Source organism: Rhinatrema bivittatum, chromosome 1 (genome assembly GCF_901001135.1).
Source record: "Rhinatrema bivittatum chromosome 1, aRhiBiv1.1, whole genome shotgun sequence".
Classification (NCBI taxonomy): domain Eukaryota; kingdom Metazoa; phylum Chordata; class Amphibia; order Gymnophiona; family Rhinatrematidae; genus Rhinatrema; species Rhinatrema bivittatum.
In genome coordinates, this window is record NC_042615.1 from 817,175,486 (window position 1) to 817,191,211 (window position 15,726).

General features: G+C 47.9%; 1 protein-coding gene across 4 annotated transcripts in view; it reads right to left on the minus strand.

The window, feature by feature from the left end:
* FANCG (FA complementation group G) overlaps nucleotides 1-15,726 on the minus strand; it is a 158,216-nt gene that overhangs the window by 130,413 nt on the left and 12,077 nt on the right. For 3 of the 4 annotated variants that reach the window (XM_029581683.1, XM_029581670.1, XM_029581677.1), the window contains exons 2-3: nucleotides 10,492-10,649; nucleotides 6,536-6,626 (exon numbers count right to left, since the gene is read on the minus strand). In XM_029581683.1, the coding sequence (XP_029437543.1) occupies nucleotides 6,536-6,626; nucleotides 10,492-10,581 (181 nt within the window). In that variant the 5' untranslated portion in view covers nucleotides 10,582-10,649. Of the gene's footprint in view, nucleotides 1-6,535; nucleotides 6,627-10,491; nucleotides 10,650-15,726 lie in introns of those variants that run through there. The other variant, XM_029581691.1, reaches the window with a different exon arrangement.

Genomic DNA, 15,726 nt, shown 5'->3' on the forward strand with positions numbered 1-15,726 from the left:
GGACTTTCTAGTGGAAGACTTTATAGAAGCCACCAGAACACATCTTCTGAAAGATCAAGTGGTTGCAAAACTAACCTCTCTACATCCAGGCTGTTAGTGACAGGGCCTAGAGTTTGGGATGTCTCAACCTGCCTCAATCTTGCATGATGAGATCTGTGAAACACCCCAGACTGATTGGCCGAGACCTGTCTTGGCCAATTAGGTGCTATGAGTAACATAATCCCCTTATCCTCGCGAAGCTTCAAGAGAGTCTTCACTACTAAGGGAATCGGAGGATATGCATACAGAAGACCTTTGCCCCAATGTCGGGCAAGGACGTCTGAGGTTGGTTTGCCAACTGGCCTATACAGGGAGCAAACCAGAGGCACCTTTCTATTGCTGCCCTGCTGAATCTCTGCTGTGATGGTTATCAGAGATATGGCCCTTTGATGAGGCAGGAAGGCCTTGGCCTGTGCTGTGTCTAGCAGGGCTCCTATAAAGTCCAATTGAAATGATGGGCTGAGATGGGCCTTCGGTTAGTTGATGACGAACCCTAGTTGCTCCAATCCCAGCTGGTGAAGAGTATGGACATGACTGCCTCTGCCTGAGATATGCTCTTGACCAGTCAATCATCCAGATAAGGGAAAACATTCACCACCAGCCAGCGAAGGTGCACTGCCACCATGACCAGGCATTTTGTGAAGGCCCGTGGGGCTGACATGAGCCCAAACACCCCCCTATTCTAGAAGTGCTGTTTTCCCATCACTTATCGGAGATATTACTGGTAACTTGGGAAGATCTCAATGAGGGTATACGCATCCTTCAGATCGAGGGAGCATAGCTAGTTCCCTTTTTGTAAAAGGGGGATCAAGGTGCCCAGGGAAGCCATCTTGAACTTTTCCTTTTTGATAAATCTGTTCAAGGCCCTTAGGTCTAGGATGGAATGGCGTCCTCCTATATTCTTTGGAATCAGGAAATACCTGGAATAAAATCTCCGCCCTCTTTGCCCTGGTGAAACAGGTTTGACCGCTCTGGCCATTAAGTCAGGGGAAAGCTCCATTAGTAATATTTATTTAAAATATAAAATAATAATAAAATAAATAAACAATAGTAGTACATCTTGATGTGCTAACAGCCCTCAAAATGGGCTTGGAGGTGTTAGCTCGGTCGCAGATGGCTGCGACCACTTTTGCTGACCTTATGCCTTTCTGCATCAACTCCTCTAGGGAGATTGGCAGCCTCCGCCAGCTACCGCCGGCCTGCAAGCTCTAGTTCCCGGGCCCTCCCACATGGCGTGAACGCTGCCGACTACCATCTTGCCCTGGGAGTTCCCTAGGCGCATGAGCGCCATCAGGCCAGTCTTATTCATGTCATGGCGGGAACTTCAGGGACATCCCCCCCGGATGACGTCAATACTCTTGGACATTTAAGCCGGCTTGCCCTGCCTGCCTAAGACTTGGCAACGAGTTCCTTCATTGCTGAATCCGCTCACGTTGGACCTGCGTTCCAGTTCCTGCTTCCTCGACTAGAAACATTCCAGGTACCCGCTCCTCGGGGACCCCTGTCTCGGGCTATCCGCTCCTCGGAAGACCTTGCTTCTTGGACTGCTACTTGCCCCGTTCCCCAGGGCTTCCTCTGGAACTCTCGCTGTGCTACCGTAAGTACCTCGCTCTGCAGACCAATGCCGTACTAACGCTACTGAGGACCCTCATCGGTGTTCCCTGCTCTGCGGGCTATTGCCGTACCAACGCTACTGAGGACCCTCATCGGTGTATCCCGCTCTGCGGACCATTGCCGTGCCAACACTACCAAGGACCCTCATCGGTGTACCCCACTCTACATACCATCACCGTTCATCTCTACAGAGGACTCCTCCGTGGGTATACTCCACTGCACAGACCTACAACACCTCAGCGTCTATGTGACTTCCTGCTTCACTCCCCGTTCCGCGGGCAGTGTCACTTTGTTCCTTTAATAAAGTCTCTAAGGATGTTCTAGCTAGAACTGACGTCAGCTCCCTGTACTGATGCCCTATGGCTCCACCCCTTGGAGTCACCATCTCTAGCTCTACTGCCCTCTCCTCTCCACTCTCTCTCTCCAGCATCTGTTGCTCTGCACACCTCTTAGCTGAGATCTCGCCTCCCGATGGTGAGACTCACGGGGATCCTCCCAGTGAGCAGTTCCATCTCTCCCCTCAGCCCAAGGGCCCACATATTCACATATCCTAACAGGAGGGCAATTTGGTAGGGCACCCAATAGCTTCAATCGGTACCCTTGATGGACGATTGAAAGAACCCTCTGGCTTGAGGTTATACTGGGCCACTGGTTCGCAAAGAACTGCAGCTTGCCCCTGATCGGCGGATCCATCACTCTGGGTATGGGTAATTGGACTATGCGCCCTACGACCCAGTCAAAACCCCGACCCTGGAGTTGACTAAGGTGCTGGTTGGGCCCTGGGAGCTCTCTGCAGAAGCCCTAATGCTGCTGACAGGAACGAGGGGGCAGAGGACAGTACTTCCTCTGGTGAAAGAAAGACTTCTTCTACCCTGATCTTGCTGAATTCCTAGCAGAGGAGGACAGGTCCTGAGTGCTGACAGAGCTGTTGGAGGATTTTATTTATTTATTTATTTATGGTTTTTATATACCGATCTTCTTACATTATATGTAAATCAAATCGTTTACAGAGAACAGTTGAATAAGCTTGCTTGTGGGCAATTACATATAACAAAGAACTTTTTTGAGTAACATATTGTATAACTTTTTTGAATAACATTTAAACATAAGAGCAAAATATACATGGCAAAAACATAAACATAAGAGCAAAATATACATGGCACAACAAAGTCTTATATGTCTAAATCTTAATGTTTTAGATTGAGCTTTTCTAAATAGCATTTAAAGAAGAAATAAATAGCCAAAAAAGACAATGTCTAAAATATGGTATTATGGAATATTCCTAGTTCCTAATTGTACAGATGTCTTACAGGAAATTTGTTAACAGTAGTCTAAGATAATTTACTTCTGCATTGGTGATTCGAAGCGAACAGGGAGGAATGGGAATGGGTAGAGTAGGGGTGAGGGGGTCGGGATGGGTGGGCGAAAATCAGAATCAAAGGGGGGAGAGAAGAATAAAGGGAGGGGGGATGGAGGGGTTATATAATTAGAGCGGAGAGGATGTAAAAAGAGTTCGTTGAAGCAGCTTTTTAGAAATCATGGAAATGCTTGGCTGAATAGCCAGGTTTTCAGTTTTTTCTTGAATGACTGGTGGCAAGTGTCTTGTCTGAGTTCTGGTGGTAGTGAATTCCAAAGTGAAGGACTTGCTGTGGAGAAAGCCCTATTTCTTAGTGGAGTTTTGGTTTGAGGGATGATAAGGGTGTCTTGGTATGCTTTTCTGATTGGTCTTGTTGATTTAATGGTACGGAGTTGATGGGTGAGATCGATAGGTGCTATGTTGTTTAGGTATTTGTGAGTGAGGGTCAGGACTTTGTAGGAGACTCTGAATTTAATTGGAAGCCAGTGGAGATTGTAAAGGATGGGCGTGATGTGATCTCTCTTATTAGAATTGGTCAGGACCCTAGCTGCAGAATTCTGTACCATCTGGAGAGGTTTGATGGTGGAGGCTGGTAATCCGATTAGCAGCGCGTTGCAGTAGTCAATTTTGGTCAGGATAATTGATTGCAGGACGAGGCGGAAGTCGTGAGCGTGAAGTAATGGTTTAAGCTTTTTCAGGACTTGTAGTTTGAAAAAGCATTCTTTGGTTGTGTTGTTTACAAATCTTTTTAGGTTCAGCTGATTGTCTAGAAGAACGCCTAAGTCTCTTACGTAGGATGTATTTTTGAGGCTGTCTAGGATTGGTGTAAGTGGATTTTGATGAGCGGTGTCTTTTTGTTGTTGTTCTGTTATAATGGGTGTGATCTCTCTTTGGGTCCCGGAGCTGGGCCACCATATCCCTCACCCTATCTCTGAAGAGATTCTCCCCAGTACACGGCATGTCAGCAAGTCTTTCTTGTACCTCTGGTCAGAGATCCGAGGCCTGCAGCCATGCCATTCTGCGGGTGGCGATTTTTGCAGCAGAGACACTCGATGTAATTTCAAAAAAATTGTAGATTGCAAGGACCTCTTGTTTTCCCAACTCCAGGCCCTTATGCACCAGCGACATGAGGGTGTCTTGCTACTGCTGAGGCAACTGATCGGCTACTCCTGCACCTGTTTCCACATTTCCCGCAAGTATTGGCTCACATAGAGTTGGTAGGAAGCTATGCGGGCAATGAGCATGGTTCCCTGAAAAACCTCTCTCCCAAGAGTGTCCATCACTCTTGGGAGAGAGCCAAGAGTGCTGAGAAATGGGGTTGAGACTGCTTGGCTCACTTGAGAGCAGATTCAACTATCACCAACTGGTGGGGAAGCTGTCGCTTATCGAACCCAGGAACCTTCTGGACAAGGTAAACTCTGTCATCCTTTTTATTTATGGTAAGCACTATGAGGGAGTGTTCCCACATCCTCAACAGTAACTTCTTAAGGATGTCATGCACAGGACCACCACAATCTCCTTAGGAGGCTCTACAAACTGGAGCATTTCAAGCATTTTGTGCCTGGCATCCTCTTCTGTCAGCACCTGAAAAGGGATGGCCTCCGCCATCGCCCACACAAAACCTGAGAAGGTTAAATCCTCAGGTGGAGACTTCCTTCGCTCCTCTGGAGGAGAAGAGTCCGAGTGGAGACCCTCATCCTTACTGAATTCGGCAAGAGATTAGGCCCTAGGTACTCAGCCTTTGTCCAGAAATGCAGGCACAGGCGAAGATGGATAGGGTGGGGGCTGTAGGCCTCAGTGTCTCAGCCATCCTAGCTGGAGCTTCCTCCTCTGAAGAACCAGCCATGACCACCATATCGGCAGGGGGAGGATGCAGTACCCCAACGAGCACAGACGCCCACCAGAGAACCGATGCCAGCTGGGTCAATAATACACCGAAGAGTGCATGGAGCTTCTCCAACAGTGGTTTTAACACAGGCGGTGCCGGGTCCAGTGCCATCGGTGCCACAGGACCGATGCCCTGCATCACCCGCTCAACTGCCAGCTGTACTGGCCGCTCAAGCTCCTCCTCAAACATTCCCGATGCCAACACCTACTGAGATGTAGGAGGGGTGGATACATCCTTTTTGGAACCAAGAGGAGGATCAGTGACTGACATCGGGACTAGTGGAGACCACTGCGGACTCCCTGGCACCAGTGGAGGTCTGGCACTCCTCACACGGGGTCACTTTGGGGCATCACAGCATGAACTGGCGCATCACTGTGCATCTACAGAGGCCAAAGCTGATGCTTCCCTCGATGCTGGGCATGATCTTTCCCGATGCTGAGGCTGATGACGAGGTACCAGGCATCCTCGGCCTGAAGGAGTCCGACAATGGTCGGTCTACGGTGCCCCTAAGCAGATGGCACTAATGGTCCGCTGATGTTGGTGGCTCGGTGTGGCTCCATGGTCCTTCAATGCTGATGGTTCAGTATTCGCTGACCCAAAGAGGTGCTCCATCTTGTCGAGACAAATATGACATCCTTTTGGGGTCATCTGGGTGCATTTGCGACAACCCCGGATGTCATGCGATGCTCCCAGGCAGAGGACACATTCATAATGGGGGTCCGTGATGGACATGGTTCTCGGGCACCAAAGCCATCGCTTAAATCCAGAGGCGACCATGATGGGACTAAATAAACAGGAAGCAAGATCAAAATCGATAGCGACAGGCATCAATGGCCGGTGGGCACCGAAGCACCACCACCGTAGGGAATCAACCGTTAAAGGAAACTTACCAATAAACTTTGAAAACCTTTACTAGGAACACTACGGGGATAGACCGAGAGGGAATGCAGCAAAGAAAATTGTGTTTACAAGTTTTGAAAAAGTTTTCCCAAAAGATGCTAAAAAGCCAAAGCGAGCTCACACACCACGATGCTGCAGCTCATTGGAAAGACAGAGACTGGAGAGGGACCCTGTGTGGACACATGGTATAGGGATTGCTTGGCATTCCCAGTGTGGCAAATCAAAGTTCTAGAAACTAAGTTTTCCATGTCAGAGCTCCATCTGATGATATCACCAATGTGTGAGGACTAACATCCTGCTTGTCCTCGAATTATAGTTACCATTCCAAAACATACTTATGCTACTACCACAGTTCAAAAGGAAACTGTTAGGAAATCAGGATTCGAGAACAAAGAGGCAGCAGTTTGTAGACACTGTCAAAAGAGCCACGGACTGAACCAGTGAAGCTAGACTCCACAGCTAGTATAGTTCCCTTGCTGTGCAGGGCAGAAGTTCAAGCTTAGAGTCTATTAAGAGACCCTCACTGCAGGATTAGAGACTTATTACAGCCATCACATCACAATGCGATGAATCTTCTTTCTGGCAAGGAAGAGGGCACTTACACAGGTCTCAGGTACCGAATCACGTAGTGCTGCGGCCAAGCCAGGGGACTACCCACAGTGCAAAGAAACGTTTATTTGAAAGCAAATGAAGGACAGTTAATGTGAATTCCACATAAAGGAAGAGAAATCTAGTACCCTGGATTTTCCTAAGCAATCTGGTTAAAGCATGATGGCACCGCTGCAGTGTCTGTCTCACCATGTTGTCATTTCTGGAAGCTGTCACAGCCTGGAAAATAAAAAGAAGCCCCAGTGTCAAAAAGGAAACCGTGGTCTAGGAGAATTATTTATTTATTTATTTAAAAAACTTTTATATACCGGTATTAGTATGCATACATCATACCGGTTTACAATGTAACTTTAAAGGTAGAAATTACAATGAACAGGGAGGGCGAACAAGGAGGAGTATACAAAGAGCAGGAGGTGGAGGAATTAAAGCAATAAATAAAAACTGCAACGGACTATTTACAGGAATATACAAGGCGTAGGCAAGATCTTGCAGAAGTCGGTGTACTTAATCAGGGTAGGCTTATCGGAAGAGCCATGTTTTAAGTTTTTTTCTGAACTTGGCGTAACATGGCTCTAGCCTGAGAGTGGTAGGGAGGGTGTTCCATTGTTTAGGGCCTGCAATGGATAGTGCACGGTCCCTAGTAGAGGAGAGGTGGGCTTTTTTCAAAGGGGGAATGGAGAGGGTGCCTTTGTTGACAGTGCGAGTGGGTCGTTCAGTGCGTATAGGACGAAAGGGTTCATCCAACCAATTGGAATTGTGCGAGTGGATGGACTTGTGCACTATGGTTAGAATTTTGAAGAGAATTCGGGATGCGATGGGGAGCCAGTGGAGTTCTTTGAGTATTGGGGTAATGTGATCAGCTTTCCTTGAGTTGGTGATGACCCTGGCGATGGCATTCTGGAGCATTTGTAAGGGCTTGGTGGTGGAGGAGGGTAGGCCAAGGAAGAGGGCATTACAGTAGTCCAGCTTTGAGGAAAGGGTGGCTTGGACGACGGTGCGGAAGTCATGATAGTGGAGGAGGGGTCTGAGTTTCTTCAGGATGTGAAGCTTGAAGAAACCTTCTTTGAGGATGGAGTTGATCTGTTTTTTGAGATTGAGTTGTTGATCTATGATAACCCCAAGGTCTCTTACTGTGGGTTGGGGTGTTATGACGTTGAAAGCTGGATCGTTGGAGATCGGTGGTTTGGGAGGGAGGTGAGGAGAGATAAGGAGCAGCTCTGTTTTGGAGGAGTTTAGAGCGAGGTGGATGTTGGTGAGGAAGTCATTGATGTTGGCAAGACATGTGTTCCAGAAGGCAAGGGCATCTGAGAGAGAGTTGTGAATGGGAATGACGATTTGAACGTCATCTGCATAGAGGTAGAATTTGAGGCCGAGGTCTGTGAGGAGCTGACATAGAGGTGTGAGATAAATGTTGAAAAGGGTGGAGGAGAGGGAGGAGCCTTGTGGGACACCTTGAGACAAGGGATAGAGTGTGGAGTTGGCGTTTCCTATCTTGACGGAGAACTTTCTGTTAGATAAGTAGGATTTAAACCATAGTAGGGCTAGGCCTGAGATGCCTATTTCGGATAGCCGGTTGATGAGGAGGTTATGGTTGATGGTATCAAAGGCAGCTGAGATGTCGAGTAGGGCGAGGAGGTAACAGTTGCCTCGGTCCATGCCTATGAGTAAGTGGTCCGTGAGGGAGAGCAGGAGGGTTTCTGTATTGAGGTATTTACGGAAGCCGTATTGGGCTGGATGCAGAATGTTGTTGCTTTCTAGATATTCTGTAAGTTGGATGTTTACAATCTTTTCCATAATTTTGGATAGGAAGGGCAGGTTAGAGATAGGGCGGAAGTTAGCGGGGTCTTTAGGGTCTAGTGTTGGTTTTTTTTAGGAGGGGCTTGACAATAGCTTGTTTAAGAGCATCTGGGACAGAGCCTGAAGAGAGGGAGGAGTTTATGATGTCTGCGATGGGTTTGGATATAGTGTTCGGGATGGAGAGGAGGGATTTTGTGGGAATGGTGTCTGAAGGGTGGGAAGCTGGTTTAAGTTTTCTGAGAATAGATTCCACTTCTTTAGCGGAAGTCAGGTCAAGGGTTTGGAGGGTGGGTGAAGTGGGGGAAGGTTGGAGGGAGGGGGAAGGGGAGGTGGATGGAGAAGGGTGTTGAAATCTGCGGAGGATGTTGGTGATTTTTGTGAGGAAATACTGGGCGATTTCTTCGCTCTTAGTGGAGGCATCATTCACAGGGATAGTGGGCTGAGAGGATTTGGTGAGGTTGGCAACATAATTGAAAAGGGCTTTCGGGTTGTACATGTATTGGTGGATCTTAGCTGAAAAGTAGTCTCTTTTTGTTTTGAGGGTGGTTATTCTATATTGGTGAAGGGTAGTTTTGAAACTTGAGGCGAGTTGGGGTGAGGGAGCTTTACGCCAGTTTCTCTCACGCTGCCTGAGGGTATTTTTTAGGGATCTTAGTTCAGTCGTGTACCAGGGTTGATGATTTTTTGTGGGTTGGGTAATGTTACGTCTGGAGATGGGGCATAGTTTGTCAGCAATTTCAAGAGTCATGCTGAGCCAGGATTTGATGGCAGTCTCTGGACTGGAGCAGTCAAGGCTAGTGGATGTGTTGGAAATGGCAAGAGCCAGTTCATCTCCAGAGCAGGGTTTCCTGAAGGTGAAGGTGGTGTTGTTTGAGGGAGTGGGGGTAGTAGGGAAGTTAAGGGGGAGAAAGACACGAGAGGACAAGGTAGTAGGGTAGTAGGTAGTAGGGTAGTAGGGTAGTAGGTAGTAGGGAAGTTAAGGGGGAGAAAGACACGAGAGGACAAGGTACACTGGGTGAAGGTCACCGCCTACGGCAGTCGAGTTTCAGAAAACCGAATTCTTATTCACAGCTTCTGCAGGTTTAGGAATCAGTCTGGACATTGAAAGAAAAATGATCATGCTAGAGGAAAGACTGTGAGGAAGACAGAAATGTAGGTTCATTGACACTAACAAGAGATAACTCACTTGGTTATTTACCCATACACATACATACTCACTGTTCTCCTGTCTTTCTGCTGAATGGTGCAATTCTAAATGAAGCCATATAAGCTATTCAGAAGACTGGGTCCATATCATCCCCAGCACCTTCTTTTTATTTTGTGACTTGTCCCCCCTCTCCCACACACTTTTTCTGAGTCTGGTGGAAGACACCGTCTCCGAGATCAATTATTTAGAAGCAATGCTGCGTAAGGCACAGATTTCAGCACATTGGAGGATGTTTTTCTAAGTTCTATTTTCCTTTTAAATAAAAATCAGGGGACTTCAAAGAAATTAAAATTGAAGAATCAATAAAATCTGAGGCAACACTGATGAATATATTGTTCAACCAAGCCTGGGGTGAAGGCGTAACCCATGCAAGTCTTTGGATTCCATTCTGTGAACCTCAATTGTTAATGAATAATTTCATTTAAATTCCCCCTTTCAGGCACTTCAAAGCAGATTACATTCAGATACTGTCCCCAGACAGCACACAATCTAAGTATGTAACTGAGGCCATGGAAGGTGAAGTGACCTGCCCCAAGGTCACGAGGAAGAGCAGTGGGATTTGAACCCCTGGCTTCCTTGGTTCACAGCTGAGGCAGGACTGACTCTTTAAGGGACAAGGCCTAATGCCCTAAGTCAATCCAAGGGATGTTTAAAAAAAACCCCAACCAAACACAAAAAATACCATCAGTCAAATATCTCGATATGCAACAATTTTACTGAGCAGAGGCTACACAGACAAGAACATGGGGCCTTTTGCCCATTTGAAACAAAAATCCAATAACCCACAATGTCTGTTTAGTGTTTTTTTTAAAGGCCATTAGCGTGTGATCTGGTTTCTTAAACAGACAGGGCCATAAGCATACCAGACCAAACTGCTGCTAATTTTGCAGGGAACAAATGGTGCATTGAAGATTAAGAATTGGATTGGTATGAAGGGCAGTGAGTAACTGCAGCTCCTTACAAGGGGGGGCAGAGGACGAGGGATAAGTATGAACAGCACTGCATGAAGAGTCGGTGAATGAGGGATCATGAGTGACCAACAATGAGGGAGGGACAGTGAAGCAATGAGGAAGGCATTACCAGCCACTGGCTAATGATGTTGTTATTCTCCTCCATCCACCAGCTCAGGCAACTGCTGTCAGAGAGACGAGAGGTGCAAGGGGCCTCCATGTCTCCTAGGGATCATCACACAGGGCAACAAGGTTGTCCGAGTCAGTCCCTCGGTGTTCTCGCCTCACCTGCGAGGGAAAGCAGCAGCAAGAATAACTCCATCAGCACCACATTCATTGCCTTCCTCGTACAATGGAAAAGTAAAGAGAGAACAACTGCCTCAGTCCAGGATAGGAAAACTGGTTCTTACCTGCTAAGTTTCGTTCCTGTAATACCGCAGATCAGTCCAGACAAGTGGGTTTTGCATCCCTACCAGCAGATGGAGGCAGAGAATGAAACTTTACATAACTGAGAGTGCCACCTGCAGCCCCTCAGTACTGACCTGTACCCAGGCCAAGGTTTATTTATTTTATTTATCTAAAAACATTTATTACCTACCCTTCCTACGCTCAGAAATGGGTGCAATATGAACATACACGGTCAAGTGAACAGGAGAGAACAGGACATTACATAATTCTTCAGAAACTCTGGGCGAGCAGAGACTCAAAGTTGGAGCTCCCTAAAACTAGGACACCCCCCCCTTGTCTCAAACAAAGAACATATTAAAGTATGCACACTTCGAATAAATCTGCATATGTTAACATACTATCTCAGCAACAACCAGAAAGAAGGGGACAGGTTTCTGGACTGATCTGTGGTATTACAGGAATGAAAATTAGCAGGTAAGAAGCTATTTTTCTCTTTCCTGTGCATACCCCAGATCAGTTCAAGCCCCCCTGTACTGGGCAGGAACTCAAAAGACCCGAGTGCAACACACTTTCCCCAAATGTTGCCTCCTCTGGGACCCACACATCTAAGCAGTAATGTTTGGTAAAAATGTGAAGAGAAGACCGTGTCGCCGCTCGACACATCTCCTGCAGAGAAAGCAGTTGACACTCAGCCCAGGAGATTGTCTGTGCCCACCAACCCCTCCAGCACCAACCGACCCTTACAGATGTACGTGTAGTAATCGCCTTTCAGCCATCTTGCAATTGTGCCCCTGGAAGCCGTATTTCGCTTCTTTGCTCCATTGAACAGGACATACATATGATCTGATTTCCGAAAGGCATTCATCACCTTAAGATATCGCAAAAGAATTTGCCGCACATCCAATAATAAAGCTCCCTAGCCATCAGAGCATCAGGTGACAAATTCGGAAAAGCCGGTAGCTCGACCGTCTGGTAACGATGAAAAGAGGAAACCACCTTAAGCAAAAAGGAAGGAACCGTACGTAACGATACCCCATCCTCCGAAAAATGTAGGAAAGGGTCCCTACATGACAATGCTTGCAGCTCTGATATCCTTCTAGCAAAACAGATAGCCACCAGGAAAACACTATTCAAGGTCAGATCCTTTAAAGAAGCCCTTCTAATCGGCTCAAAGGGCGGACCCCACAGAACTAGATTAAGGTGCCAGGCTGGACATATCTTCCAGACCAGAGGACGCAGACGTTTTTCCCCCTTGAGGAAACGCACCACATCCGGATGAGACGCCAATGGTCTTCCATGAAACCTATCTCAAAGAGACCCTAAGGCTGCCACCTGAACTCACATAAGAACATAAGACTTGCCATACTGGGTCAGACCAAGGGTCCATCAAGCCCCGTATCCTGTTTCCAACAGTGGCCAATCCAAGTCACAAGTACCTGGCAAGTACCCAAACATTAGATAGATCACAAGCTACTATTGCTTATTAATTACCATCTTAGCAGTTTACGGATTTATCCTCTAGGAACTTATCCAAACCTTTTTTAAACCCTGTTACACTAACTGCTGTAACCACATCCTCTGGCAATGAATTCCAGAGCTTAACTATGTGCTGAGTGAAAAATAATTTTCTTCGATTTGTTTTAAATGAGCTACTTGCCCCCTGGTCCTTCTATTATCTAAGAGAGTAAATTACCGATTTACATTAACTTTTTCAAGTCCTTTCAGAACTGGCCTTCTGAAGATCGAGAATGGGCCGAAAAGTCCCCTCCTTCTTGGGAACCATGAAACTCACGGAGTACCTTCCCTGTCCTTTCTCCTGAGGGGGCACCGGAACAATGGCATGCAGGAGCTGGAGATGTTGCAAAGTATCCCACACCAGGAGATGCAGCAGAAGATTACAAAGGCATCCCTGAGTAGCCGAGAAAATTTTAAGGCGTAGTCATCTCTTACCACCTCCAGTACCCACTGGTCTGATGTAATCCTGATCCACTCCTCGTAAAAGAGGAACAGCCTCCATCCGGTAGCATCCGAAAGGAATGGACCAGCCTAGCTTCATTAGCCAATCTTACTTCCATGTCCCCCCTGGGCACCACTGTCCAGAGGAAGTCTATACTGCACTCAAAAGGACTGCTGCCTCCCTGAGCTCTGCTTCTGCGCCGTAGGCAAAGGGCTTCATTTTGAATGAAATCTCTTTGCATCTCTGAAACAAGCTCACAGGAAAAAGGACTTCTTGGTGGTCTTCTAGTCCTCAAGTAACTTATTGCCTTCGACTCCCCCAACTGCTTCATGAGTTGCTCCAGATCCTCTCTGAATAGCAACTTGCCTTTAAAGGGGAGGTTAGACAAAGGAAAATTAGGTCTTACCTTTGCTAATTTTCGTTCCTGTAGTACCAAGGATCAGTCCAGACTGCTGGGTTATGCCTCCCGTCCAGCAGATGGAGTCAGAGAGAAAACTGAAAAGGCACCCCCTATATACTCTGGTGCGCCCCCTGCGATCCTTCAGTATAACCAATAACAAAGCAGAATGAAATAAGAAACAATGGCTGAAAACTGGTGACTAGAACAAGATAAACATGAACATTTGGAAAACGAGGAAACCAGGCGTTAGGCCATGAAATATAACCATTGAAAAAAGAGAACCATCTGAAACAGAAAAGTTGAAAAAACAGAGCTGCCGCGGGACTCTTCACTGTTATGGGCGGGCGTCTGGACTGATCCTTGGTACTACAGGAACGAAAATTAGCAAAAGGTAAGACCTAATTTTCCTTTCCCTGTACGTACCAGGATCAGTCCAGACTGCTGGGAAGTACCCAAGCTGCCCTAAATGGGGTGGGACCTAGACAGTCCCGCGCGAAGCACACCGCCACCGAAAGAGTCCACCGGAGTGTGCACGTCCAGTCGGTAATGTCTAGCAAAAGTGTGCAAGGATTTCCAAGTAGCCCGGCAAATCTCTTGAGGAGAGACAAAACCACTCTCTGCCCAAGACGCCGCTTGAGAGCGCAGAGAATGGGCTTTGAGACCATCTGGAACGGCACGACCCTGACAAATGTAAGCCGAAGCAATAGTCTCCTTCAATCAGCGAGCTATCGTGGTCTTAGACGCCTTAGCCCCCTTCTTCGGACCGCTCCACAAGACAAAAAGATGGTCAGACAGTCGAAAAGGGTTGGTAATCTCCAAATACCTCAACAGCGTCCGCCGCACATCCAACTTCCGAAGTTCCGGTTGTCTAGACGCATCCCTGTCGTCCAGAACAAAGGCAGGGAGATCGATTGTTTGATTGATGTGAAAAGCGGAAACTACCTTCGGCAAGAAGGAAGGAACAGTACGGAACGAAATCCCCGAATCATGAATACGGAGAAAAGGCTCTCTGCAAGACAACGCCTGAAGCTCGGATATTCGCCTAGCCGAACAAATAGCGACGAGAAACACTGTTTTGAGAGTGAGATCCTTGAGGGTAACCCGTCGCAAAGGCTCAAACGGAGAAGTACAAAGAGCACGGAGAACCAAGTTTAGGCTCCAAGAGGGACAGATAGCTCGTACCGGTGGGCGTAAGTGCTTAACTCCCTTTAAAAACCGCGCTACGTCAGGGTGCATGGCAATGGAAACCCAGTCGAGCTTACCGCGGTAACAGCCTAATGCCGCCACCTGGAATTATAGGATAAACCCTTCTTTAGACCCTCCTGCAAGAATGCTAGAATATGAGACACCGTAGCCGGTCGCGGAGGCACTTTCAAGTCCCTGCACCAAGCGTCGAATACCTTCCATACTCTGACATAGGCAACCGAAGTAGAAGGCTAACGCGCCTGCAGAAGAGTAGTAATGACCGAATCCGAATAACCTCTCTTTCTCAATTGACGCCTCTCAAAAGCCAAGCCGCTAGACAAAAGCGATCGGCCTGGTCGAAAAATACTGGACCCTGCCGTAACAGATGAGGCAGGTGACCGAGACGCAAGGGGCCGTCCACTGCTAGGTTGACCAGGTCTGCGAACCATGGTCTCCTTGGCCACTCTGGAGCCACTAGAATAACTGGACCCGCGTGAGATTCGATGCGGCGCAATATTTTCCCCACTAACGGCCACGGAGGGAACACGTAGAGGAGAACGCGAACAGGCCAGGGTAGAACCAGGGCATCTACACCTTCCGACCCGTATTCTCGTCTGCGACTGAAGAAGCGAGCCGCCTTGGCATTTGAGTGCGTCGCCATGAGATCCAGCCGGGGAGTTCCCCACCGTTGGATGATGAGTCTGAGTGCTTCGTGAGACAACTCCCACTCTCCCGGATCTAGCTGTTGCCGGCTGAGGTAGTCCGCTTGAATGTTGTCGACTCCGGCGATGTGTGACGCTGCAAGACGAGACAGGTGTTGTTCCGCCCAAGCCATTAATCGAGTGGCTTCGGAGGCTACCAGCTGACTTCTTGTCCCGCCTTGCCGGTTTATGTATGCTACCGTGGTCGCATTGTCGGACAGGACCCGGACTGCCCGTTCCCGGATCAAAGGGAGAAAGTATTGCAACGCCAGGCGAACCGCTCTGGTTTCCAAACGATTTATTGACCACTTGGCTTGCGAAGGCGTCCTGAGTAGACTGAGATTGACAGACTGCTCCCCAACCGGTCAGACTGGCATCTGTCGTGACAATGATCCATTGAGGGGGCTCCAAATCGACCCCCTGGAGGAGATGGAGTGGATGCAACCACCATTGCAGGCTGGTCCGTGCTGGTTCGGAGAGTGGCAACGGCACTTGAAATTCCTCCGATTTGGGGTCCCAACGGGATAGAAGCGCTCTCTGTAGAGGTCGCATATGTGCAAAAGCCCAAGGAACCAAATCCAGAGTGGATGCCATATAGCCAAGAACTTGTAAATAATCCCACGCCACCGGCAGGGGGTGAAGCAAGAGACAGCGAACATGAGTTTGCAAGCGCTCCATCCGTGCCTGAGGAATGAAAACCTTGCCTAGACTGGC